The sequence below is a fragment of the Pelodiscus sinensis genome, chromosome 1, assembly GCF_049634645.1.
Source record: "Pelodiscus sinensis isolate JC-2024 chromosome 1, ASM4963464v1, whole genome shotgun sequence".
Lineage (NCBI taxonomy): Eukaryota > Metazoa > Chordata > Testudines > Trionychidae > Pelodiscus > Pelodiscus sinensis.
In genome coordinates this window covers 128,160,990-128,187,719 of record NC_134711.1, presented here as the reverse complement: position 1 = coordinate 128,187,719, position 26,730 = coordinate 128,160,990, and the positions used below count along the sequence as shown (strand labels likewise).

The following is a 26,730-nucleotide window of genomic DNA, read 5'->3' as shown; positions in this document are numbered from 1 at the left end:
TATCCCCGCCTAGACCTGTTCGCCTCGGCAAGCAATGCCAAGTGCAGGAACTACTGTTCCCTGCTGGGACTGGGGAAATATTCCCTGGGGGATGCCCTGACGACCGTGTGGCCGGAGGGCATTCTCTATGCCTTTCCCCCGTTTCCCCTAATTTCCAGGGTATTGACCAGGGCAAGGACATTTAGGTCCTTGATCATTCTCATAGCCCCCAGGTGGCCCAGACAGTTCTGGTTCCCCATCCTGGTGGACATGCTTGTCCAGGACCCAATAGCACTCCCCCCAGTCCGGGATCTGCTAACTCAACCCTGGGGTGAGGGGATCATGGTTCACCCGGATCTCCGGTCTCTCCACCTAACGGCATGGTTTATCCGTGGTTGAACCAACCTGAAAGGGAATGTTCCCAAGAGGTTCAGATGGTTCTCCTCAGTAGCAGGAAACCGTCTACTAGACAGTCGTACACTGCCAAATGGTGGCGCTTCTTGTCTTGGGCGTCCCGAAGAGGAGTACACTCGTCCTCGTCTCCTATTCCAACTATTCTTGACTACCTTTTCCAGCTTCGGTCTAGTGGCCTATCTTTCTCTTCTATCAAAGTCCATGTGGCATTTCTCTCCGCCTTCCATGTCGGAATGACAGGAGTCTCCCTTTTTTCTAACCCGGTGGTTAAACGGTTTCTTACTGGCCTGGAAAAGCTGTACCCCTTGGTGAGGGCCCCGCTTCCCGCCTGGGACCTTAACGTGGTCCTCCACAGGCTTATGCTACCTCCCTTTGAACCGCTGGCCACGTGTTCCCTGCAGCACCTTTCATTGAAGGTTGCTTTCATTGTGGCTATTACGTCAGCTCGAAGGGTGTCGGAACTAAGGGCGTTAACTGAAGACCCGCCCAACCTTGTTTTTTCCAATAACAATGTAAGGCTACGGCCTCATCCAGCCTTCCTCCCGAAGGTGGTATCACCATTCCACCTGTCCCAGGCGATTTATCTCCTGGTGTTTTTCCCAAAACCCCACGCCTCCTCTAAGAAGCAGGTTCTGCACTCCCTGGATGCCAAGCAGGCGCTGGCGTTCTACATTGATAGGACCAGGCTGTTCCGTAAATCACAACAGTTGTTTATTGCATTCGGGGACAGGGTCGAAGGGTCGCCTATTTCCACGCAAAGGCTATCAAGATGGGTGGTGCAGTGCATCACAGAATGCTATCACCTGGCTGGTAAAAACCCACCCAGGGTGAAGGCACACTCCACCAGGGCGCAGGCGTCCTCGGTGGCCTTTGGTGCCCAGGTACCAATCACAGAAATTTGCAGGGCAGCCACCTGGTCTTCCCTTCACACGTTTACAACACACTATGCGCTACCTCAGCAGGCCAGGGCGGATGCAAGGGTGGGCTCTGCAGTCCTCGAATCTGTGATGTAAATATGTGAATATGTTTCCGGTTGTCTTTGTTCTTAAATGGTACCTTATCAGTGTTGAATTGTTCAAATAAATCAGTTTATTGTTCACCTCACTTCATGACTCTGGTGGTATGACTGCTCCGACCCCTCCTCCGTGGGGTTAGCTTGGTAGTCACCTACTTCGAATGAACATGAGCAACCACTCGAAGAAGAAAAGAACGGTTACTTGTTACTTGTTACTTGTTGTTGTTATTCAAGATGTGTTGCTCATGTCCATTCGACTCCCACCCTATCTCCCCTTTGTCGGAGTGTCCGGCAAGAAGGAACTGAGGTGGGGCAACGCCGGCAGGGGTACTTATGCCCCGCCATGGCGGTGCCACTCCAGAGGGCGCCCTGCCGGCGCTACGGGTACCGCTAGGGAAAATGCTCCAGAAGACGCGGTGCACGTGGTACGCACACCTACTTCGAATGGACATGAGCAACACATCTCGAAGAACAACAGTTACAGGTAAGTAACCGTTCTTTTCTGCCATCTGCCATTACTGAGAATGGCATCTCTCCATCCTCTCTGGAACCTTCCTTCAAGAAGTTGTAGGCTGCTATCAAATGCCCTTCACTTTTCTCTTCTGTAGACTAAATAAGCCCAAATCCCTCAGCCTCTCAAATAGGTCATGTGCTCTAGTCCCCTAATTTTGGTTGCCCTCCGCTGGATCCTCTCCAATGCGTCCACATCCTTTCTATAGTGGGAGGCCCAGAACTGGATGCAATACTCCAGATGTAGTCTCACTAGTGTTGAATAAAGGGGAATAATCACTACTCTAGATTTGCTGGCAGTGCTCCTCCTAATGCACCCTAATATGCCATTATTCTTCTTGGCTACAAGGGCATACTGTTGAATCATATCCTGCTTCTCATCCACTGTAATCCCCAGGTTCTTTCCTGTTGAACTGCTACTTAACCAGTCGGTCCCCAGCATGTGACAATGCTTGGGATTCTTCCGTCCCTAGTGCAGGTGTTGTAGAACAGCTGCTTTTTTAAAAAAGGCAATAAATTACTCAGTTTGAATCTGGTGAGGCCAGATTCATGGATGGTTGATTTCAACATAGCAGAAACCTGAGCATGTCTTCTCCAAAGTTTATATGACATTTTGGGCATGGCTACGGACCACATAGAAGGGGAAACTGGGGTGAGAAGAGATGTCATAGCTATGTGGAAGCCCAATAGATGTAACTCTTAATGACCCTGCTTGCAATAAACATTAAAACAATCTAGTGTAATAAACTATCATAAAAAGAACTCTGGTATTTAACCACTTTGTAATAATTAACATTTTAATACTGTAGCTATTCTTTTAATAGTTGAAAATAATAGTAAAGCTGGAAGAGATGATTGGCTCAGGAGCTTGGTAGTAGATCACAAACCTTTTTAATTCTATATATGTGTCAAGGTTGGAAGTGACTTGAATTATTTATCAGTAGTTTGGCAGGTCTGAAATGAGTTGGTAATCTCAGTATGGCTCTGTGCAATACTTTGAAAAGATAAAGCACTATAAAAGTGCCCAAGGAGCAGTTATTAGTGGATCTAAATACCCCTCACAGCTGGCATTTGTTGGCATTCTGGCAACAATAGATTGGCCGATAGAAAGTGAATTGCCCTTTGTTGCTAATGTGCTTTTCCATGGATAAACAGAAGGCTTTAGTGAGCAATGCTATAAATATAATACCTTTTCATAAATGCCATAGTACTTAACATTCAAAACAAGAGTACTTTTAATTAAATGTGAACATGTGTTTTCTTCCTTGTCCTCTACTAGGCGAGCAGTGGTTGAAGGATCCCTTCCACATCCTTTTGCTTTGACTTTGTTTGGGGACATGTTGTACTGGACTGACTGGAACACTCATTCTATCTTGGCCTGCAACAAGTCCTCTGGGGAGGACCTGCATGAAATACATTCCAACATTTTCTCTCCCATGGATATCCATGTTTTCAGCCAACAGAGGCAGCCAAATGGTAAGAAGCCTTGTTTTTTGTTTTTTGTCCTCCTTCTTCCCTAATTGCAGTATGGAACTGATCTGTAGATGTCTGATATGCCTTTCTTTTTGGGGATAGGAAAAATTGTGAGGGAGCCGGTTGACTCCATTTGCTTTAAGATGCAACAGTTTTCTAAGCAAGGGATTTGAGAAGCTACCCAAAGGGACACTGAATATTCTTTACATTGTTTTTTAACATGAATAAAACATCTCACTCCTGCTCCTCCTCTTGCCTGCCATAGGGATACTGAACAGCATTGCATTTTATGTATTTTTGTAAGGGAGCCATGTGCTGAAGGTTTAAACAATAGGGGACTTTTATTTTTTCCTCTCTTGAGCATTACCTGAAAAGTCTTTTCTTGAATGGAAGCTGTTGTTAATGTGGCTAATGGTGTTAAACAAGCTCAGTTCTGTGCAATAGCCACCATCTTAACCTTTTAGTGACTTTATCTTTCTTGCATGTTGTATTTGTGTACATGCTGCTGCTTGTTTTGGCGGTGAGCAGTTTGTGAGACTGATAAGAGCACAGAGGAAACAAGAATGCTGTGTAGAACCAAATGCCACATTTCCAAGAGAGGAAATATGCAATGTCTGTGAAATTGGGTACAATCATTACCTACTCTTAATGCTTGGAATTAACTTTTGCTTGTTCTGTGTTTATTATTTCCTCCTTTATCCACTTTCCTACCATTGACTCTTACAACTCAAAAGCCTCATGCCTCCTGACATGCAAGATATGGCCATTTGTTATCAAAGACATTAATCTGTGTTATTTATATTCAACAGCTACAAACCCATGTGGAAGTAATAATGGTGGCTGCTCCCACTTGTGTTTGATGTCTCCTATCCAGCCTTCTTATCGGTGTGCTTGTCCCACTGGTGTGAAACTCCTTGAGAATGGAAAGACCTGCAAAGAAGGTAGGCTTTGTTTCTGAACAGTTATTTTGGAAGAAACTTCATGTAGTTTCTGCAAAAAAGGACTTGTCCATTTCATTTGATGATACATAATGAAGAGGCTTGGGGGTTGGAAGTATTGTGGGAAATAGTATGATGGAATGACTTACACTTTTCCCATACAGATGTAAACTATAGGGAATGTTTCCCCAAGACCTGCATAGGCCTGGAAAACTTCTAATTTCTCTTGGACTTTCTCTTAGGCTTATCTCTCTCCTTTTTTAAAGAGAAAGTATGATTTCATGGCTAAAGAATAGGTAGTGGAGAAAGAAGATTTGGAGTCTAGTCCCACCTCCACCACGGATTGACAGTGTGGCATTGGGCAAGTATTTTGAACCTCGATTGTCTCATCTCTCAAAAAGGTGGTAACAGCTACCTTACATGTTGCTTCTTAGGACAGGTGTAGGCTTGAAGCGCCGGATAGGCACAGCTGCACCACTGTAGCACTTACAGTGAACAGGCTTCTATGCTGGTGAAAGAGCTTCTCCCATCTGTGTAGTTAATCCATCTCCATGAAGATGGCACCTATTCTGACAGGAGAAGTTCTCCCACCAACATAGCCCTTGTACACATAAAGTTATGTTGGCATAACTCTCTTGTTCAGGAGCATAGATTTTTCACACTACTGAGCAACATAAATACACCAATATGTCTGTGGTTTATGCCTGGCCTCTATGAATTAATATCTATATAACACTTCTGGTATTATTGTACGTTAACTATTTACACCCCTTCTTGGATAGTGAGATCCATATAATGCTGCTACTTATCCTTTCCCATGCATACCTAATGTCATTGATTGAAACTTTCAAACTTGTATGCCTGAAGTTTAGGTACTAAACTAAAAGTGGCATTACTTCTAGAAGTGTTGAGCCCCCAGAAGTCTAGCTAACTTGTTTGGGAATTGTTGCTGCTAAACACCCCTTCCTGAAAATTCTGTTTACTAAATATAGATTCAGGTGCCTAACTTTAGGTACTCAAGTTTGAAAATCTAAATAATTTTTAACATTGGATTGGATTGCTATAATAATGCTGATGTCAAACAAATGAAGACTAAGTATCGGGATCAAATTAACTTTTGTAAAACATGGCCTTTTTAAATTCAGACTCTCTCCTCACTGCTGAAAAGGTGGTGGTGGTGGTGGGGACATAATATAAAATACATTAATAAATAACATTTTCAAATTATTCTATTTAAATGAATTCTACCTATATTATTTTAACACACTTTTATATTTCAATTTAAAACATTTTCTAGGACTTGTCAGATGCTCGTCAGTGCTGCTTCTTATCTCACCCTACTGCACTCCTTCTGATTGTTTTAACATAGGTAGATCTGTCCGTGAGAACTCTATTAAAATAAATTGCCTCTTGTACACAGAAGAGCAAAAAAAGCATAAAGATTATAAAGCAGCCTTGCAAAAATTGTCATGAGGAATCACCAGCCGATGTACAAAATATACTTTCCCACCCATGCTATAGAGAACAAGCTAATGATGTTTTTATTGCCTGTCAAAATAAATTGAGGCAAGTGGATGAAGAGAATTTATTTTCATAAATAAAAATCTCATATAAAGACTTAAACTCTGATATCTGATTTTGGTATTCACAGCCATAAATTTATCAGCTTATTTTTTTGCCTGGTTCATAATGAGTCAATTTTCTCTTCATGAGAACATGAGACCCTAAACTGTAAATGTGCTCTTGTTCAGATGGCCAGTATAAACACAGAAGAGCTCTATATATATCAGTGGTTTTATTTACAAAGAAAATTACCAGTAATACGTAGAGTATGTGCAGCAGACACTATTGGATTATCATGTTGATATCAAGTTGGGTTCCCCTCTACATTACCCCCTGCACCCCAGTTCTCTGCCTGTGGCACACAACAGTTTAGCCTCCTGAGGTCTGTAATGCTTTGTTCTAATTCTGGTTTTTGTTTTGGTGCAGTGGTGGGTGGGTAGTATTTAGTGGCCTCTGATATACAAGTAATGCCTCTGATCTTCTTAAACTCTATGGCTGTGTCTAGACTACATGGCTCTATCGACGGAGCCATGTAGATGAGGGTTGTAGGCAAAGGGAAATGAAGCGGCGATTTAAATAATCACTGCTTCATTTAAATTTACATGGCTGCCGCGCTGAGCCGACAAACAGCTGATCAGCTGTTTGTCGGCTCAGCATGCTAGTCTGGATGCTCCCCTGCCGACATCAAAGCCCTTTGTCAGCAGCCCTGTTATTCCTTGTGGGATGAGGTTTACCGGGGCTGCCGACAAAGGACTTCGATGTCGGCAGGGGAGCGTCCAGACTAGCGCGCTGAGCTGACAAACAGCTGATCAGCTGTTTGTCGGCTCAGCGCGGCAGCCATGTAAATTTAAATGAAGCGGCGATTATTTAAATCGCCGCTTCATTTCCCTTTGCCCAATAAACAAATCTACATGGCTCCGTCGACGGAGCCATGTAGTGTAGACGTACCCTATGACTGTCTGTTTTTGCTCTCAGGGAATTATTCAAAATAAGGGGCTCACCTATTAAGAGGTGAAATGGAAAAATCTATTTCCTTAGTCAGTATGTGCTAAACAGGATAAGAGTAGACTGTGCAAAACAAAGAAAAAAGGTAAACACCTTGAGCTTTGTTTCACATTCTGTGATATCCCACTGTGGTTAGCTAAGGCCCCAGTGTACATCATTCCGGTAAATTACAGCTGCCAAGAGACTTTTGCTGGGAGGGACAGGATAGGAACAAAAAGGAGTTGGGGGAGGCCTCTGTGTTGGGAATGGTTCAACTTTCAAAGCTGTTATGATTCGCCCATACATTTTGTAAGGGCAAAGTATCTTGGGAAATTGTGCTCTTTCTTTGAGGAGGAGAAGGCGGCAGAGACTTGGGGCTTCTGTGGGTGAGGGAGGAAGAACTTTCCTGAGTCCAGTGTCTGCAGCTCCAGATTGCAGCTGATTCCCTTTGGTAGTTGGGAAATGTCAAAACTGAATTTGGAAGGGGACGGCATAATCCTAATTAAACAGAGAAGGCCAGCAGGATTCCCCAGGCTCTAAGAGGAGTAAATCTATGCCTGCTTATGCGTATACTTCCCCATTAAGACTGTTTACTGATATTAGTGGAATAAACTGATATTCCATTTTTGATCTGCAGTTGGTCTGCTAAATGTATGTGTTGTGGAAAGGGTGAAACAACTCAACTAATTAAAAAATCGATTTTTCCCTGTGAGCCAAACCCATTCAATAAATTTCAGTTGTGCTGAAAGAACAACCAGCAACAAAAAAAAAGGCTGAATAATTAAAGTTTCAGCCCAGGTTTTGAAATGTACCATGTTTTTGACTTTGCTGAGGAAAAAAAGATTATTTCTAGTTAGAGTAAAGAGTAGTGAAAACGAGAGAGAAAGACAATGCTTCTTTCTTTCATGGCAATTTTATCTTCCAGCGGAGGTATAGGAAAGAATCATGATAGCTCTGAAACTAAATAATAAATTGTTTCATACTGAAAGGAATACCTCTGAGAAACAGAGATCCTGATTTTTCTGGTATGTTATATTAGCATGCCGGCCAGAATGGGAAAGATTTGGAGGGTGAGTATTGTGTGTATGTTTGCAGTGGTTTGGCATTGACAGATGATCCTTGCAGCCAAAGGTGAGGGTGGCTGACCCTTTCAGAGCAGTTTCCATGACAACTAGCATTTTTGAGTAGTCTTAGTTTATAGAAAAATGTTTCTTCTAGTGTTTTTTTTAAATAGCACTTTAGTGGAACTTCATTTTTTCTAACTAATCAGAACAATACCTTATCTTTTTTTCCCCTTTCCTGTTTTGGGTAGATTCCATAAACTTCTCTCCAGAGTATTTCAGGAAGTGTTGAGGTATGAGCTGGCATAAAGTTAGTTATTCTTCTCATGACTAATAATACTGACTGGTCAGTCACTTTTAATTTCCACTCTCCTTTCAAAAAAAAACAGTTATCTAATTGGGACTTGGTTTTACTTCCAATGCTAATGCTCTTCCAATATCTGGGTGAAAGTTCAAAAATCCCCATCATTCAGTTCCTCAATCTGTATGTCCAAGGCTGAGCTATTTTGACCATGCACTTTCTACTGCCAATATACTTTACTGATGCTGTCATTGTACTACTGAAAATATAGCTTTCTGTTCTGTAAAAGCACTTTGGGGTGATTTTCAGTATGACATGCACCATATGAAGTTAATTCCGTTAGCTCGGTGACTAAATTTATGCTTTAGGCAAGTAGTTGGATTTTTTTGGGTAAAATTTGAGTTTGTTTTAGAGGCCTATTGCATTCTTGTTGATCTTGGGAAGATCTCCCACGTTTTTTTTTCGAGTGATTGCTTATGTCCATTCTATGTAATTGTATGCATCTAGATATTCCTTTCCCTTTCTCTCTTTAAATAAGAGAGAGACATTTGCCGTTAATTTCTGGTTACTTCTCTTTTTCCTCTGCAAATTCAAGACTGGTAACATTTAGATGAGAAGTCTTGCTGGGGTTCCATCTCTTCTCTCCTCCTGTGGTTGCAGGGGCAGGCTGATGGTGACTTGTACAACAACGGGTGAAATAAAAATCAAGGGAAAGATTTTTAGAGGTATACAGTTTAATTCAATATGTAATAACTACATTGAGAACTGGGGATGTAATAGTGCAGTCGATTAACCAATAAAAAAAAACCTTACAAGTTAATGCTATAGACTACATGCATTTCCCTGCCTCCCCTGCCCCTGCCAGTAAATTTTTTAGCAGACGGCTCAGCAGCCCAGGTCAGTGCTGGCTTGTGCCAGGTCTGGGACCTATCTCCACTGCAGCTCTATTTAAAGTGTAGTAAGAGCCAGGTGGACAGGCAGCTCGGCTCAGTTCCAGCTCACGCTGAGTCTGGGAGCTCAGCCCCTCCCCTCTGCCACTCCCTGCAGACAGGGGCTGCTGCCACCCCACGCTGCTGCCTCTGTATCAGAGGCAGCAGCGCAGGATGACAGGCAGCCAGTCTGTCAGGGGGCTGGTTTTTAAACTAGCTCCCCTTGTGGACCAGCTCCCGCCTGGCACCTTGCGCTTCTGCCTTTGATGCAGAGGCAGCAGCACAGAGTGGCACGGGGCTTCTCGGGAGTAAGACCAGAGCGTGCTGGCTGCTGGCCTCACCCCCGGGGACTATAGATAGTCGAGTAACCAATAAGATTTCATGAGGTTAATTGACTGTTCAATTAACTGATATTTAACATCCCTATTGAGAATATACTCATTATTTATGCTTGACAAGGCACAGAGAGACAATTAGATTTGTGTTAGGCCTGTGTCTTATTTGTGTAGTCCTGGACTGATACCAAAAAAACACTCTTAGCCTAAGGGACCAGCAATGGTTTTAAAGTAAAATAATTTACAGATCACTGGGGCAAGAAGCAGATGTTTAGTTTACACCATTGTGAAGCTGGAATTCATTGTAAAGCTTGGCAGGTCATGACACACTGGACTTTAAAGTTATGTCATTGCAAGTATCAACTTGCTTCTTCCCATTCTTTTCCAGATTCTCTCTTCCTTCCCTTCTCCCCTGCATGTGTTTAAATTAGACATAATTTTTAGCTGTGACTTTCTAGAGAAATGTTAGGAGTAGTAGAACTAATACACTACACGACATATAAGCTCGTGAAGCCAGCTTTTAAACTGCTGCTTAAAAATAGGCTACAGTTTTCAAACATGGGTGCCCTGGAGTAAGGATTTTGTGTCCATGTTTAGATACCCAAATAAGTGGCCTGACTTGTCAAAGCCCACAGGTAAGTGAAAAACATGGAGACCTGGGAGATGGCTCTGAAATGGGAGGGAGCATGGGCAGAATAGCAGAGCCAAAGGAGGGAGAAGGCAGAACTGGGGGACAAAATCATCTCAGATGCCTGTATACAAATGCAAGAAGTATGGGGAATAAGCAGCAAGAACTTGAAGTGCTAATAAACACAACTGTGACACAATTGGTGTTACAGAGACTTGGTGGGATAATACACACGATTGGTATAGAAGGGTACAGCTTGCTCAGGAAAGATAGGAAGGGGAAGAGGGAGGGGGTGTTGTCTTGTATATTAAAAATGTACACACTTGGACTGAGGTGGAGATGTATACACGAGACAGACTTGTTAAGTCTCTGGGTTGGGTTAAAATGAGTAAAAAAACAAGGGTGATGTCATGCTGCAGACCACCTACCCAGGCAGAATAGGTGGATGAGGCTTTTTTTAAACAACTGACAAAATCAGCCAGAGTTCTTGGACTGCATTGGAGACATTTTTTTTATTTCAGAAGATTGAGAGAGCTACTAGGGGGAAGCTGTTCTTGATTTGATTTTAACAAATAGGGAAGAACTGGTTGACAATTTGAAAGTTGAAGGCAGCTTGGGTGAAAGTTGGGTGAAAGTGATCATGAAATCATGATTCTAATTAATGGTAGAAGGGAGAACAGCAAAATAGAGAGATTGGATTTCAGGAATGCAGATTTTAGTAAACTCAGAGAGTTGTTAGGTAAGGTTCCATGGGAAGCAAGACTAAAGGGAAAAACAACTGAAGAGAGTTGGCAGGTTTTTAAAGGGACTTTATTAAGGCCCCAAAAGCAGACTTTTCCACTGCGTAGGAAAGATTGCAGGAGACTACCTTGGATCAACCAGGAGATCTTATGTGATCTAAAAATTAAAAAGGAGTCATATAAAAAGTGGAAACGATGTCATATTACAAAGGGTGTATATAAGCAAACAACATAGGTATGCAGGGGCAAGATTAGAAAGGCAAAAGCACAAAATGAGCTCAATATAGCTAGAGACATAAAGCGTCACAAGAAGATGTTCTACAGATATATTAGAAGCAAGGGGAAGACCAAGGACAGGGTAGACCTCATTGAAGAGGGAGAAACAATAACAAGAAACTTGGAAATGACAGAGGTGCTTAATGATTTCTTTTTCTTTTTTCACCAAGAAGTTTGAGGGTGAGAGGATGCTTAACATAGTGAATGCTAGTGGAAATGGGGAAGATTTAGACGTTCAAATAAAAAAAAAAGCATGTTGAAAATACTTAGAAAATTTAGATGACTTCAAGTCACCAGGGCCTGATGAAATGCATCCTAAAATATTCAAGGAGCTGATAGAGGAGGTATCTGTCTTTAGCTATCCTCTTTGAAAAATCATTGAAGTCGGGAGAGATTCCAGAAGACTGGAAAAGGGCAAATATAGTGCCCATCCATAAGTAGGGAAATAAGAACAACCCAGGAAACCACAGCCCAGTCAGTTTAACTTCTGTGCCAGGCAAGATAATGGAGCAAGTAATTAAGGAATTCATCTGCAAATATCTGGAAGATAAGATGTTAGGTAACAGCCAGCATGGATTTGTAAAGAACAAATCATGTCAAGCCAAACTGATAGCTTTCTTTGATAGGATATCAAGGGTTGCAGATAAGGGAGAAGCAGTGGATGTGATATTCCTAGACTTTAGTAAGGCATTTGGTACAGTCTCACATGATCTTCTTATTAATAAACTAGGGAAATGCAACCTAGATGGGGTTACTATAAGGTGGGTGCATAACTGGCTGGATAACTGTTCTCAGAGAGTAGTTATTAATGGTTCACAATTGTGCTGGAAGGCCATACAAAGTGGGGTTCCGGAAGAGTCTGTTTTGGGGCCAGTTCTGTTCAATATCTTCATCAACGATTTAGATGATGTCATAGAGAGTACGGTTATTAAGTTTGCAGATGATACCTAGCCGGTAGGGGTTGCAAGAGCTTTGGAGGATAGGGTCATAATTCAAAATGATCTAAGCAAACTGGAGAAATAGTCTGAGGTAAATAGGATCAAGTTTAATAAGGACAAATGCAAAGTTCTTCACTTAGGAAGGAACAATGAGTCTCTCACATTCAGAATAGGAAATGACTGTCTCGAAAGGAGTACTTCAGAAAGGGATTTAGGGGTCATAGTGGGCCACAAACTAAATGAGTCAACAGTACAACACTGTTGCAAAAAAAGCAAACATGATTCTGGGATGCGTTAACACGAATGTTGTGCGCAAGATACGAAAAGTCATTCCTTTGCCCTACTCTGTGCTGATTAGGTCTCAATTGGAGTATTGTGTCCTGTTTTGAACACCACATTTCAAGAAAGATGTGCAGAAATTGGAGAAGGTCCAGAGAGGAGCAACAAAAATGTTTAAAGGTCTAGAAAACATGAGCTATGAGGGAAGACTGAAAGAACTGGGCTTCATCAGTTCAGAAAAAAGACGACAGAGAGGGAACATGATAGTGGTATTCAAGTATCTAAAAGGTTTTTATAAGGAGAAGGGAAAAAAATTGTTATCTTGGGCTTAAATTGAAGCAAGGAAGGTTTAGTTTGGACATGAGGAAAAACTTCCTACCTGTCAGGTTGGTTAAACACTAGAATAAATTGCCTAGGGCAACTGTGGAATCTCCATCACTGGAGATATTTAAGAGCCGACATCTATCAGGGATGATCTAGATGAGGGCTACTCAACTTTGGAAGTCCCGGGGGCGACAATGATACTCACAGCACATGCTGAGGTCCGCAACTTAAGCGTGGTTGCATATACATACGAATATATATGCAAATAGCTTCTCTCACACTGACAGGCATGAATACAAAGATTAACCCACACTACACAACACGCAGACCCCATTTAAGTCAGATCTGCTGATGTTAATACAATACAGTATTTACCCGATGTCCACCCATATGACAGTACTTTTAATGAGCAATGACAGTCCAGGAATTTAACTATTAAAACGCATATCAACAGAAGTCCATTACATTGACTCACCATTGTGAAGCATGTTCCCAGTGGAGGTCATGTTGAAAGGATCTCACCTGCACGCCGCATGTTGAGCACCACGTAAACCCAAACAGGCTGTGGACCACGTGTTGAGTAGCCCTGATCTAGATGGTACTTGGTCCTGCCATGAGGGCAGAGGACTGGACTGGATGACCTTTCAAGGTCCCTTCCAGTTCTAGTATTCTGTGATTCAAAAAATACTCAGCCAGTCTCCAGTGAGTTCCCACTAACATCTGACTTTAGGCATCTATATTTTTTTAAAATGTTAGTTTTGGTCTTCAACTTTAATCATGTATCTATTGGCTGCTAAAATTGTCATAAATTGTGAGAGAGATCAGCAAGATGGTAATCAGAGGATCTGACTTTAAAAAATCTGACTGTTTAGTATATGGCATAATGTCAGTTTTTTTGGCATATTGTTAAACGTTAACATTTAAAGGCTTTAAAGTCCAATTGTGGTACAGGTTGCACCTCCCAACCCTGGAATTCTCTGGATGTTCCGGGATCAAAGAACTCTAGTGGCAGGAGGGTAATCCAGGAGGGGCCAGGCTGAAGCAGCGGGATGGGTAGGGGCTGGGAATAGCAGCAGCCTGCAGCAGCGAGGCTGGAGCTGGCAGCAGTCCCCGATAGCCTGCCTCACTGGGACCGGGACGGGGCAGCCCCTGGCAGTGCAGGATTGGGCCACTGACAGCCCACAGCAACGCAGATTGGGACCAGATCCTTGGGCAGCCTATGAAAGCATGGCCGGAGCCTGTGGGCTGCCATGGGGCAGAAGCCTGAGCCTGAGACTTCAGCAGCCCACGGCCACAGGATAGGGATGGGGCTTATAGCAGCTCCAGAATCCCACGTCAGTGTGAGGCCAGAGCCCTGGACAGCCTGCGGAAGTGGGGCTAGAGCCAGAGGGCTGCCACAGGGCTGGGACTGGAGCCTGTGACAGCCCATGGCAGTGTGGACTGCTGGGAGTATGGCAGGCAGTCCAGCTGGGGCAGCAGCAGTGGGGCCAGCTACTCAGGAGGCAGATTTCCTCCTGTCCTTCCCCCCGTCTCCCCCCCCCCGTCTCCCCAGGTGACTTGAAACCTTGTACACAGAACAAGCATGCACAAACTTGAAAATATCTTTCCTCCATTTTTTGCCTTTTTAGTAGGCATACGTGATACAGTGTTTCCTGTATTGTTCATTGGTAGAGCATTTTGGTTTTGGGTTCAATCTTGTACGGAAACTAAACAAAACCACACATTTTAGGTTAAAACACACACATTTTAGGGTAAACTTTGTTACTGTGTGGTCATAGGACAAAAGTTACAAGCCACTAATCTGGGTGGTTTGTTTTGAAAACCCGTAGTGTACTGCAGCTGGATTGGGGAAGGAGGGAGAATGGTTCACAAAATACTGAACTTTTTGTTTCCTTCAACCTCATGTCTTAAGCAGTCTGGTTTGTTCCTTGATGATGATCAAGATGGTGGTGCATGGCCGATGGTTATCCCAGGGGATTTTCAAACTAGGGGTCGCAACCCAGTACTGGGTCATGGAATGTCATGGACTAGGTCTCCCTGCTGCAGAGGGATCAGGTGACCAGTGGAGGTGCTAAGGTAGCTACTTGCCTACAGACTGCACTGAACCCCAGAAGCAGCTGGCAGCAGGCTTGGTTCCTAGATGTGTGGAGGGTTAAAGCACACAGAAGTTGGGAATCTGCTTCTGGCTTCCTCTGGTGCCAGGAGAAGCAGGAAGCTGCCTTAGTTTGCAAACCCCTGGATTATCATGTATATATTTCAGCCTCAGAGATTCACTACTGAGGACAAGGAGAGCCTGCTGAGCTCATCTGAAGTGATAGCTATTCAACGTAAACATCTGATGAGGTGCTGCTCTGCTAATTTAATTCCATTTCCTAACAGAATGACTTTCAAAGGCGAGATCTGGCGAGTTATAACTTGTCCACTTACAGAGATGTGGACAATCACTTTCAAGCAGGTTTTTAACTTTTTATTGTTTGATTGCCCATGTTTTGGGGCTGGGGTTAGTTGTGTTTGATGAGTGGAATGTTTGCTATTCTCCTAGATAAAGACCATGAAATTCCTAGCTCAAAGATCTGGCGTACCACACAGGTTAACTGTGATAGTGAATGAGGTCTCAAAGCGGGGCTGGGCAAAATATGACTGGATCCGGCCCACAAGAGCCTCAGCTTACTTCCTGTCTGCCCAGCCACTTCTCGGCACTCAGTGAAGCCGAGGCCCATGTGCTTCTGTGAATGTTGAGAGCCCGGGTAAAGAGGCAGAGGTTTCTCACACTGCTCCTGCCCCCAGTAGTTCCCATTGGCCAGTTTCCAGCAAGTAGCAGCTGCCTATTTGCAGGACAGACAGAATGTGAAGTTCCTCTTCCCCTTCGTGGTCCCCCCCCCCCCCCAACCCCCACCAAGCTCACCGTGTTTGCAGCACATGGCCTCTGTAGCTGCAGTGAGCAGTACAGGGGCATGGAAGGCAGGGATCCTGGCTAAGGAACTTGCTGGGCTGCTGGCTGGGAGCCAGCCAAAGCCTACTTCTGGTACCTCAGCCCCTTTCTTCCCTAACTCTTTGACCCTCCTTCTGTACCCCTACTCCATGTAACCCAAACCTTGCACCCCTGCTTCAACCCCTATTCATCTTCCTAGAAACTACAACCCCTCCTACACCCTGCATTCTCTCTTGCACTCCTGCCCCAGGTTACGACTTCCTCCCGGACCGTGTACTCCAGGGGCGGGCAAGACGCGTCTGTGGGCCAGACGCAGCCCTCCAAGCCTTTGATCCACTGCCCCCAGGCCAATCGACACTTGGGGTTGGGGAAGCATGCAAAGTATCCCCCCCCCCCCCACCAGGGGCGTGAGGAACCAGAGGGAACCACCAATTATGCAAAAGAGCTGGCAGATGTCTCTAGGTGATGCACACCCCTGGCAGGTCAGGGGTGGGGGGCAAAGACTTCACATGCTCCCCTACCCCCAGGCCAATCAGGGTCTGTGGGTGGGAAGCACATGAAGTCTCCTGGGCCCGCCACCTTCTGCCTTAGGCCACGCCTCCTTCTGAAGTGGCCTGTGACCACTTATGAAATTCATGAAGTGGCTCCCTTCAAAAATTATTGCCCACTCTTCTCTTAAAGACACAGGTCCTAGAGACATGTTAAATGGTAGAGTGACACATCTGCAATGCTACAGCTGCCTTGCATTTCACACTACTTGCGGGGGTGGGGGGGTGGTTCTCCCATTGGTGTTGGTAATCCACCTCCCTGAAAGGCAAAATAGCTAGGCCAACAGTTAATTCTTTCATAGACCTAGCCAGGGTGGATTTGATTTAAATCATGATTTAAATCACTAGTCAGGAAGACTCGATTTAATCATGGGTTTCTGCATAAAAGTGCAGTCTTGTTGATTGTCATAACTCAGAGATAGATCTTAAAAAACAACAAATAGTTCTGCAGCACATTAGAGCTAAATGTAAGTTTCATTTTTAGAAGATACACACTATGCATTTTTAAACAGTGATTTATTTTGAAAACTTCAGATTGGTTTTACAGCCATATCGGAAAATGAATGATTGTTTGGTTATTTCATTTACCAAAGATAATTGAAGCAGATATCTATGAAGTCATTGGGAGGTGAACTATCTCCAGTTCAAGAGGTTAATCATTATTATTTGAAGGATTTTTTTGCCATCCTGTATTAGAAGGAGAACATCATATGACAGACTTTTCAAATTGTTTTACTGAACTAAAACCACAGTATTATGTATTCTGGATTTTTTCTTCACTAGCAAACGTATAATATTTTAACAAAACAATCATATGAATTTTTGAATTTATGTAAATATTCAAGTTTGTTTAAAATTAAGTTTATTTTTGTTAAAATAGTTTTTTTAACTAAAATAGTTAAATGAAATACTTTTTAAATGGAAATTAAATTGATGTCAACCAGGTCAACATGGAAAAACTTAAAATATTGGCTTCTATTCATTGACCTTGATGAAACCTTGCACAAGAGTCCCCAGCAGCATTCTGCATACTGGCAATAGTTTGAAATTATCATAACCATCAGCCATGTACAAGAACATTTTTGAAAGTTACACATTAAAATTACTGGAGCTGCAGGGGGTAGCAGCGTTAGTCTGTTACAGGAAAAAAACAACAAGTGGTCTGGTAGCACTTTATAGACTAACAAAACATGTAGATGGTATCATGAGTTTTCGTGGGCACAACCCACTTCTTCAGATGATCAGTTATCTGAATACTGATTACTGATATCTGAAATTCTTCATATGATGTATTTTGGTTATCTGCAAATCTGATGGTAGTGTATTCCTACCATTTTAACTGTAGTAGATGACGGTAAAGATTAATTATTATTCCAAGATAATATTTTTTTCTACAATTAAGATCAAATGGAAGTATGGGTAAAAGAGGATGTAGGTTTTTGGGGAGGATGTATAGGAGAATCTTTTGTAAATTGACTATGAATAATTAAGGTAGTTGGTGGCAAATTGATTACTTGTGCCTCTGTTACTGTGTATATAAGAATTCAGTGTGTGTTTTGCCCTTGACTTTGAATTAAGGTATTTATGTATTTTGTGGCAATGGTATGTTAACAGGCTTTTGTGGTAAGGTTGCTTGCTTTGTTGTGGTCTTTTGTAACCATGGGGCTGCTAGTGTATGTCTACACAGCAGGTAAAACACGCACCGCTGGCTTGTGCCGGCTGACTTGGACTCAGGCTGTTTAATTGCAGATGTTTGGGCTTAGGCTGGAGCCTGGTCTCTAGATCCTGTGACAGGAGCAGGTCCCAGCCAGAGCCTGGGCTTCTGTCTGGGTCTGGACACCTACGCTGCCTCACAGACTGAGCCTGAGTCAGCAGACATGAACAGCCACAAGCGTTCAGTTGCTGTGTCGCATACCCTGGTAATCATCCGTGTCTGGTTTTCTTTAAAGTTGCATGTTAAAGTTCAAGGAATGCATAAAAATATAGCTGTGGGATGGGGGAAAACCTGCATTGGATAATGCATAAAAGAGTTTTTCACTGGATAAATAGCTTTAAAATGTAGACCTGTATTTCTAAATGAGAAAGAGATGGCTTGAGGTGGAGAATCATACCAATCTTTTTAGTCCATTCCTAAGGAAGAACACTTATTTTAATGCTCTAAACTTCACTTGCTAAAAATCACCATCTTCTTTAGCAGAATTTTTCAACATTTTTTGTGGTGGCAACACTATTTGGACTTAAAAAAAAAAATAGTGTGACATCTGCATCCCTGTCTCCTCTAGAAAAATGTGTGGCCCCCTACCTTAAGCTTGGGGCTTCTTACTTAAGCAGCCACTTGGGCCTGAAACATGTTCATTAGTTTCTGGGTCTCCCAAACAACTGCTCTGCTCTCTGCCCCCTAAACCCAGCTCTGCTTGCAATCCCCCATAACCCATCCAGTGACTCTTTACCAAATAGATAGAAAATATTTAAAATCCCACAAAATAAGTTATAATTGAAAATAAAAATCTATTCAAATTAGGGATGTTAAATATTGGTTAATTGAATAGGCGAGTTACCTCATGAGTTCTTATCAGTAAGTCGACTATTCTATAGTCCGTGGGGAAGTGGCCGGCAGCCAATGCATTTCAGACCCACTTCCAAGAAATCCCCTGCCACTCCATGCGGGGTGCCAGGCGGGAGCTGGTCTGTGAGGAGAACCTGTTCAAAAACCAGCTCCCCTCACAGATCAGTTGCCTGTTGTCCTGTGCTGCTGCTGCCTCTGTATCAGAGGCAGCAGCGCAGGGTGGCAGCAGCCCCTGTCCAAGGATGGTGGTGGGGGGAATGCATGTAGTCTATAGTAGTAACCTACAAGTTTTTGCTTATCAGATAATCAGTTAATGGATTACACTATTACATCCCTAGTTCAAGTACAATGTCAAACTCACGACAAGGTGGACAGCTTATGCTGTGTTCTATCAAAATACCATCTACGGCATTAGTGAACAGATTTTTTTCCCCTCTGTAAATCTAAAGGTATCACCAATACACTTTATTGCAGCATGAGTTTGTAAGCTTGTGCAGTAGTAGTCTTCTCATCTTCATATAGATTTCTTTCATTAGTGGTGTTAATGAAGAGTTAATCCAGCTTCATATGAGTCAGACCCAGAAATATGATGCATTTCCCCCTGTTAAACAAGCCAGACTGATTGACGCAAGAATTTTTCATGGGAGGTCATTCTCATTGTTTTGTGTTAGCTTCTGGTTTCATAGGCATTTCACTGTTTAAACACACATTTTTTTAATTAGAAGTTTTTCCCTATTCCACCAGATACTTTACCTAGGAGAGTTCAGCCCACTCTTGACTCCAGTCACAACAGATTTGTTGATTTGCTTTCTGTGCTTTCATTTGACATGCACATATTACACACACAGAGATTCAACTTTTATTGATAAATATCGGGAAATGTTTGCATTAACCGTATCCACACACCAATGAAAAATATTTCCTTTTGTAATTGAAATTTACAGATAAACAGAAAAAAAATGCTGCTTTCCATTTATTAGTTTAAGGATATTTATCTTGTGATATTGTGATTTTAACATGTGATATTGACAATTTGAATTGCATCAGTTTTATTTTTTGAATCTCAGTATTTATCACTAACTAATTATCTGACTCTCCCATAATTTTCCACAACTTAAAAAGTATAAATTAATAACAGTCTTAAAAATGAACAGGTTTTAAACACTTGAAATTACATATAAAAATATAATTTTGTGAAAGCCTGCATAAATATAACCTATTGTGTGTCTCTGTATATAGAAAATTTTTCCTGAGGGTGATGGCCACAAAAGTGAAAGGGGCCAGAGAGAGAGAGGGGTTGGCATGCGTAGCGAGCATGGGGCACAGCCTGCTAGTAATATATAAAACTTAGGGAAAATTGCATAATGTGTACAATTTAAGTTGAACCAAAAGTGCACTATTCATCAAGACTTACTTAATGTGATGCAGATTTTAATAGCCCGTTTCTACAGCAAGTAACCTCACATTTCTTGGGAATAATTTAGCATTGGATACAAAAGTAACACTGAAGAACTTTGAGCCAGATTCTCAAGAGGTGCAAATCAATCTGAATGCATCACTGAAGTCAGTGGGGCCACATTAATATGTATCAACTGAGAATCTTGCTCAGAATCTACATATTTATTGTGTAGGACTTTTGTGTTAAGGATCATTTTTGTTTGATTTTGGTTTATTCAGGTGCCACTGAGTTACTGCTCCTAGCTCGCAGGACAGACTTGCGGCGGATTTCCTTGGATACCGTTGATTTTACAGACATTGTCTTGCAGCTGGAAGATATCCGTCATGCCATTGCTATTGATTATGATCCTGTGGAAGGATACATCTATTGGACTGATGATGAGGTGAGGGCCATTCGCCGCTCTTTCATAGATGGATCAGAGAGTCAGTTCGTTGTCACAGCACAGATTGCTCATCCTGATGGCATTGCTGTGGATTGGGTTGCCCGAAACCTTTATTGGACTGACACCGGCACAGACCGCATAGAGGTGACAAGACTTAACGGGACTATGAGAAAGATCTTGATATCAGAAGACTTGGAAGAACCAAGAGCAATTGTATTGGATCCCATGGTTGGGTAAGGAACTGTTTATAAATGTTTTAGAAGCTTGTATCATTCAGAAACGTAATGTGGACCCTTCAATACTGGCAGAGATTTATTGCAGCACACTGTTGCCAAATACACTGTGGGTGTATCTAGACTACATGTTTTTTTTTTTTTTAAAGTAGCCTTTTTTCGAAAAAATTTCCCCTGCATCTAGACTGCTGCCGCGTTCTGTAACAGTAAATTGAAAGAACGCGGCAGTTTTTTCGACCGTGGAAAATCTTGTTTTACGAGGAATAATGCCTTTTTTCGAAAGTGCTCTTTTGAAAAAAGGTGGTAGGTAATGCAAACTGTGCTTTTTCAAAAGAGCATCCAGACTGCCTGGGTGCTCTCTTTTGAAAAAGTGGCTTGCTTTTTCGAAAGTATTGGTTGCAGTCTAGATGCTCTTTTTCAAAAGAGGCTTGCAGACTAGACGTGTCTTTTTAAAAGGCAAACAGAAAATCCTAGTGATCTTTCCAGTGAAGTTCAGGCCTGTCTGTATTCAAACATATAAATAATACCATTTTTTATTGTTCTATCAAACTTTCACGGACCTGGATTTTAACTAACATGATTTGGGCAATGCAGTCATGTGAAAATTTAAGAACAAGTGATTGCTATTACCATTTGATTTTGCGGGAGGTCTTATGATTCCAAAGCAAAAATTTATTACTTTAAAAAAATCTTTTCCTCCTATTCTTTTTCTGTTTCTCATTGTGCAGTCTCTCAAAAGTTACTAAATAAATTATTGGTGAACAGTGTGTCAGTTCTGGTTTAAGTTTGTGTTTGTAGATGTCTTGCTGAAAGATTTTGAATAGTCCTCTCCCCAAATGTAAAATACAAGAAAAGCATTTTAAAATAGGAACTGCTGCTTATATATACTGTACATGTGTGCACATAGTGGAACATGAATATTCCATACTCTTTTTGTTTAAAATTAAAAAAACTGTGTTATCTGAAAGTTACCAAAACTTCTACATTTGGCTAAGACAAGTGATGGGTTCTCTATTTCTTTCTCGTCTTTGCCCGTGTTTCCAGATTTGGATAACTAAGTAGAACTGGCTATTAATTCAGACTCATTTAAAATGGTTATACATTTATGAGGATTGCAGTGGATTGTTACATTTACACGTACACGCACCACTGAGGACATACTGCACAGGTTGAATTTGACTACATCAGCAATAAAAATCATGTTAATTTGGTTTAGAAATGTATTGGTCTGTACGTATGACTTCTAATCACACAGTTTTGGTTCAGTAGTGTGAGCAATGAGCAGCATGAAGACTGAAGGAATCAGTTTTAAAGTATTTGTAAACTTCTCTTCTGCTCTCCATTACAGATACATGTATTGGACTGACTGGGGAGAAATTCCAAAGATTGAGAGGGCTGCATTGGATGGGTCAGACAGAGTTGTGCTGGTGAATACTTCGCTTGGCTGGCCAAATGGACTGGCCCTGGATTATGCAGAAAACAAAATATATTGGGGAGATGCAAAAACAGACAAAATTGAGGTTTGTTAATTGCATTTACACTTTTAATTAATTCTACATAGTTAAGACAATAGAGCAACTTCCATTTTTCTACATATATAGACACTGATATATTTTGCTATGAGGCATGAGGCAGAATGGCTGTGAAGGATTTACTTTGATAACAAGAACTCCTGAATTTTAATCCCAGTGACTTTCTCTGTGGTCCTGGGCCAGGTCATTTCACTGCTCTTTTTCCATTTCTGTCTATGAAATGGGAAAAATAATAACCACGTAATAGCTTTGGGGAGTGGCAATGGGTGGCTATTGGGAAGATTTGTTAAAAAGGACATATGTTTAGAAAATAACGTTGGCAATAACACATTGGGAGAAAATTACATAAATGCATGTGCATTTTATTATTTGTGGGTTTTTTTTTTCAATTCAGACCGTTTTAAAATAAATTAGTCATTTTCACATATTTATAGTCTGTTTTATTTCCAAGTTCTTATGTGCTCAGCACAACCTTGTTGGGGGAAAAGTGATGGAAATGATGGAAAGGGAGAGGACAAGAAACACTTCTATTTGCCGTAGGCCAGTTTTTATAAATTTCAATTTTGGGCCAAATTTGATCTCTCATTGTTAGTAGTACAGCCGCTCCCCGAGTTACGAACAAGTTACGGACCAACACTTGGTCCGTAACTCGAAGTGTTTGAAACTCGGATCCCATAGAGTTACATGGTGACCACACTGTTCGTAAGTGCGGATCGCCATTCATAACTAGGATCCGCATTTACGACCGCTCTGGTCGTAAGTGCAGATGGTCGTAAGTGGAGGTGGTTGTAACTCGGGGAGCGGCTGTATACCAGCCTTTGAGATTGTAAACAACTGATATACCATTTAGGTAATAATGATATTTGGTATTGTGCTAAGAAGATTACTACTAGATCTCTGCTGTTTTAAAAAACAAATAGTTCACTTTTTGTTTTGCCTTAGTATAAGATTTTATCCTTGAAGGGAGGAAAAAAAGAGTTCAGAATTAAATTAAACTTAATTTGAGATCCTGCCTGGCCTGTTTTCAGTATTTTATTGATTTTTTTTAAATAGTCTTTGAAAAAGTCAAGTACAGTAAACTTCCGATAATCCAGCACCATAAGGTGCCAGATTATCAGATATGCCGGAGTACCAGAAGGGGGGCTATGAGGGGTCTGGGGTGGAGGTGAGGGTCAGCAGGGAACTGTGCAGTGTGGGAGAGGGTTAGGGACCAACCCGGCAGCACCCCAGCTGCTCTGCCCCCGACTTGCCCACGTCAGCCGCTGCTGAAACTGAACAGCAGCGGACTTGGGGAAGCCGGGGGGCAGAGCAGCTCCAATTGTTCGGCTGGCCGGAGCACTTCCGGGTTTCAGCTGATAGTTCGGCATCAAGAGTGCCGGACCACTGGATGCCGGACTATCAGAATTTTACTGTATTTGGGTTTTACCAATTTTCACCAGTTTTAGTACTGACCCACCCGCCACAGTGTGGGATGGCAGCAGATTCCTCAGGCAGCCGGAAGCCTGCTGGCTCTACCGCAGAGCCCATAGCGCCAGGCAGCTAGCTCTCCGGGAGCCGCAGGGGTACTCCTCGCCATCCTTCCCTCCGTAGTCCCCCCCCAGCCGTACATCCCTGAATAGATTAACCGTGTACCCGCTAGAATTGTTAACGGTTGCAGTTACTGTTTTTAAACCTTTTTTACATCCCTACTTGCCACAAGATGCTGCTTCTTCTCCCCCTCCCTCTGCCCCGAGGCTCTGGGTGGAGCTAGGCATGGTGGGCAGTGGTAAGAACTGCTCAAGGAGACTGGGCTGTTGTGAGGAGCTCTGGAATCCCAGATGCTTTACCTTCCCTAGAGACGCTGAGACACGGGCGGAGCCAGTTGTTGCTTCCATGCCCCCACTCCCTGGCTCAGGGAAGAGGGAGGATCTGAGGTACTCACCCCATAGCAGCCTGGACTCCCTAGGTAGCTCTTACCACTACCAGGCTCTAACTTCTAGTCAAGCCAGGGGTAGGGCCTCAGGAAAAGGAAAGGGGCATAGGGTGGGTATTTGGGAAGAAGAGCAGCAAGGGGACAGCGCCACAGAAGGAACGGGATGCTTGCAAGTGTCCTGGGTTTTTTTGCCTTTTGAAAAAATGTGATGCTGCTGCCCTATATATCCATTGCCCTTAATTTTTTATTTTTAATTATTTTTCACTCACATAAAAAATGTAGAATAAATACTGATAAATGCCCGTTCCTTAAAAAATTAAACCAGAAAAGGAAGGGCCTTATGCATGCTGTAGTGATAGAACTTGGAACTAGCAGTCAAGAAAACTGAGCCTTCTCCTGGCTTGATAATGACCTTGTGAATGTGTGTATGGACAACAACAAAAAGATATTTCTGTGTGCTTATTCGTTATTGTATACAAGCAGCTTTTCCATGCAGAATCATTAAGTAGTGGTTGCATTTTTTGTTTTCAGTGAGTGACATTACTCAAATAGTAATCTTATTGCATCACTAAAGAAGTCAGTGTCCTTTGCAAGCCAGATTTCTGGTTTGTTTGTGCCACATATTTGCTTTATTATTTATTTTTATGCATTGATTCATGCTACGCAGTTCTGGAGCCCCCAGACGATAATAAAACATCAGCAGGGGTTAATGGAGACTGGTAGGGGGTGCAGCAGGGAGCTTTTGTTCCAATTTTATCTGGCAGCCTGCAGCAGGCAGAAGCAGGCTGCGGCTCAAAAGCTTCGTCATTTATCTCGGTCAGGTTTCACTGCTGATAAACTTCTATTGAAATGGATGGCTGCTATTGTGCTTACCAGTGGGGAAGATTTCTCATTGACTTGCGACAGGTTTAAAGCATTTTCCTGCCGTGCTATGAGGTTAAAAATGTATGATCTGCTCTGTTGAATCGGTTCTATGTTTTCCTGCTCAGGTGAATATTCATCTTCTGGACACGTATGCTATCTGTTTTAAGACATAGGCTGGATTTAAAATGGCCAGCAAAACCTGAATTAGAATAGTGTGTGTCTGTCTATCTCTTTGTGTTTATAGGAAGCACATTGATACAACTGGTTTCCTTTCAATTTTTCAGTGTGTTTTTGTTTCAGCTATCCTTTATCCATCCTCTTTTCCATTCTTCTTCAAATCCAGTGAGGACACAGACATACACCTACTGGGGTAGGCTATGAGCAAGGACTGTGTGCTTCCCATACAGCTGTAACCATTATCTAATGTTTTTCAGAGGCAGTTCTAAGTCAGTGTTTCTGTGTGCCCAACTCTATTTATCATGCCTAGTATTACTTTCCCTAACACTGATGATTAATGAGGAGTCTTTTATATCTTGCTTCTTTTCAGCATAAGTACACCCAAGCTTTCAGAATACAGCTTCTTTGGGCAACAGAAAATGGAAGCTATTAAGTTTTTTTTTTGGGGGGGGGGGGGGTACAAAGGTCTTGAACAGAGAAGACCTTATTGTGTATGACCAGAGAATTAAAAGCTTGGCATCTGGAGAATGCTCCATTCTGTATTCTAATCCTGAAATTGTAAGGCTACATTTTCCTCTGATGACAAAACCGTCTATTTCATCAGTATCCTAATAAGGAAATTTTGTTTTCCAAGCATTTAGAAAATAATTGAGACCTTCTTTGTCTCATGGCGTTAGTCTGTATATTGTGAAATATAGATGTATAGACAGGCTCGATTGCTTTTCTTCAATCCCCACTTTTTAATAAAACAGTGAAAATTGAGAGGTAGGAGCAGTCAGTTCCCAGCCAAGTTGAACATACATGTTTTTGCATAGTTACATTTAGAAGGAACCAATAGCTCTTGTAGGTATTAGAAATTAATGCAGTTGAAGCATACATCCGAAACGGCTTTGCCTCTTAATTCTGGCCCTGCTATATTGTGCAAATGAGGTATGTACAGTGGCTGCTCTTTGGACTTGATTCAGCAAAGAGCTCTAAGCACATGCTTATGTATTTTTTTTTCTGAAGAAGGGCCTCAAAGCTCATTCTCATTTGAGGGACTGTTCCGACTGTGTAGATATTCCATATTTTAAAATGGGGATGCCGTAAGCTCAATACTGTTGATATAACCTACGCAGGTGAGGAGCTCTTCTTGTGAGGCTCTGTAGCGGGGTCACTTAATGGCCAGCAAGACTAGTAGGTGGGCTGAAGCTCAGTGATCTCCAAGGGTGGCAGCTTTGTCAGGGCATCTGGTGGCCAAGTTAATGTTCCACTCTGTATTGCCCCCCAGTTGGATTATGGCAGAGGGAAGGGTAGGGGAACTCAGACCCTCCCACTCTACTGAGTCCTGGCCCAAAGGTACCAGACAGAGGTGCAGGGTGTTTCCCATCCCCTTTAGCTGGCAGCCCATACCAGCCTCCCTCAGCCACTTCTACCCCTTTCTCCAATTTGGGGCATA

At 42.4% G+C, this 26,730-nt stretch overlaps 1 protein-coding gene across 2 annotated transcripts in view; it reads left to right on the top strand.

Annotated features, from left to right (window-relative positions):
• Positions 1-26,730, top strand: part of LRP6 (LDL receptor related protein 6) — a 198,653-nt gene that overhangs the window by 99,875 nt on the left and 72,048 nt on the right. For both annotated transcript variants that reach the window (XM_075901099.1, XM_075901104.1), the window contains 4 exons: positions 3,198-3,394; positions 4,201-4,332; positions 20,411-20,807; positions 22,156-22,327. In XM_075901099.1, coding sequence (XP_075757214.1) covers positions 3,198-3,394; positions 4,201-4,332; positions 20,411-20,807; positions 22,156-22,327 — 898 coding nt within the window. The remainder of the gene's footprint in view (positions 1-3,197; positions 3,395-4,200; positions 4,333-20,410; positions 20,808-22,155; positions 22,328-26,730) is intronic.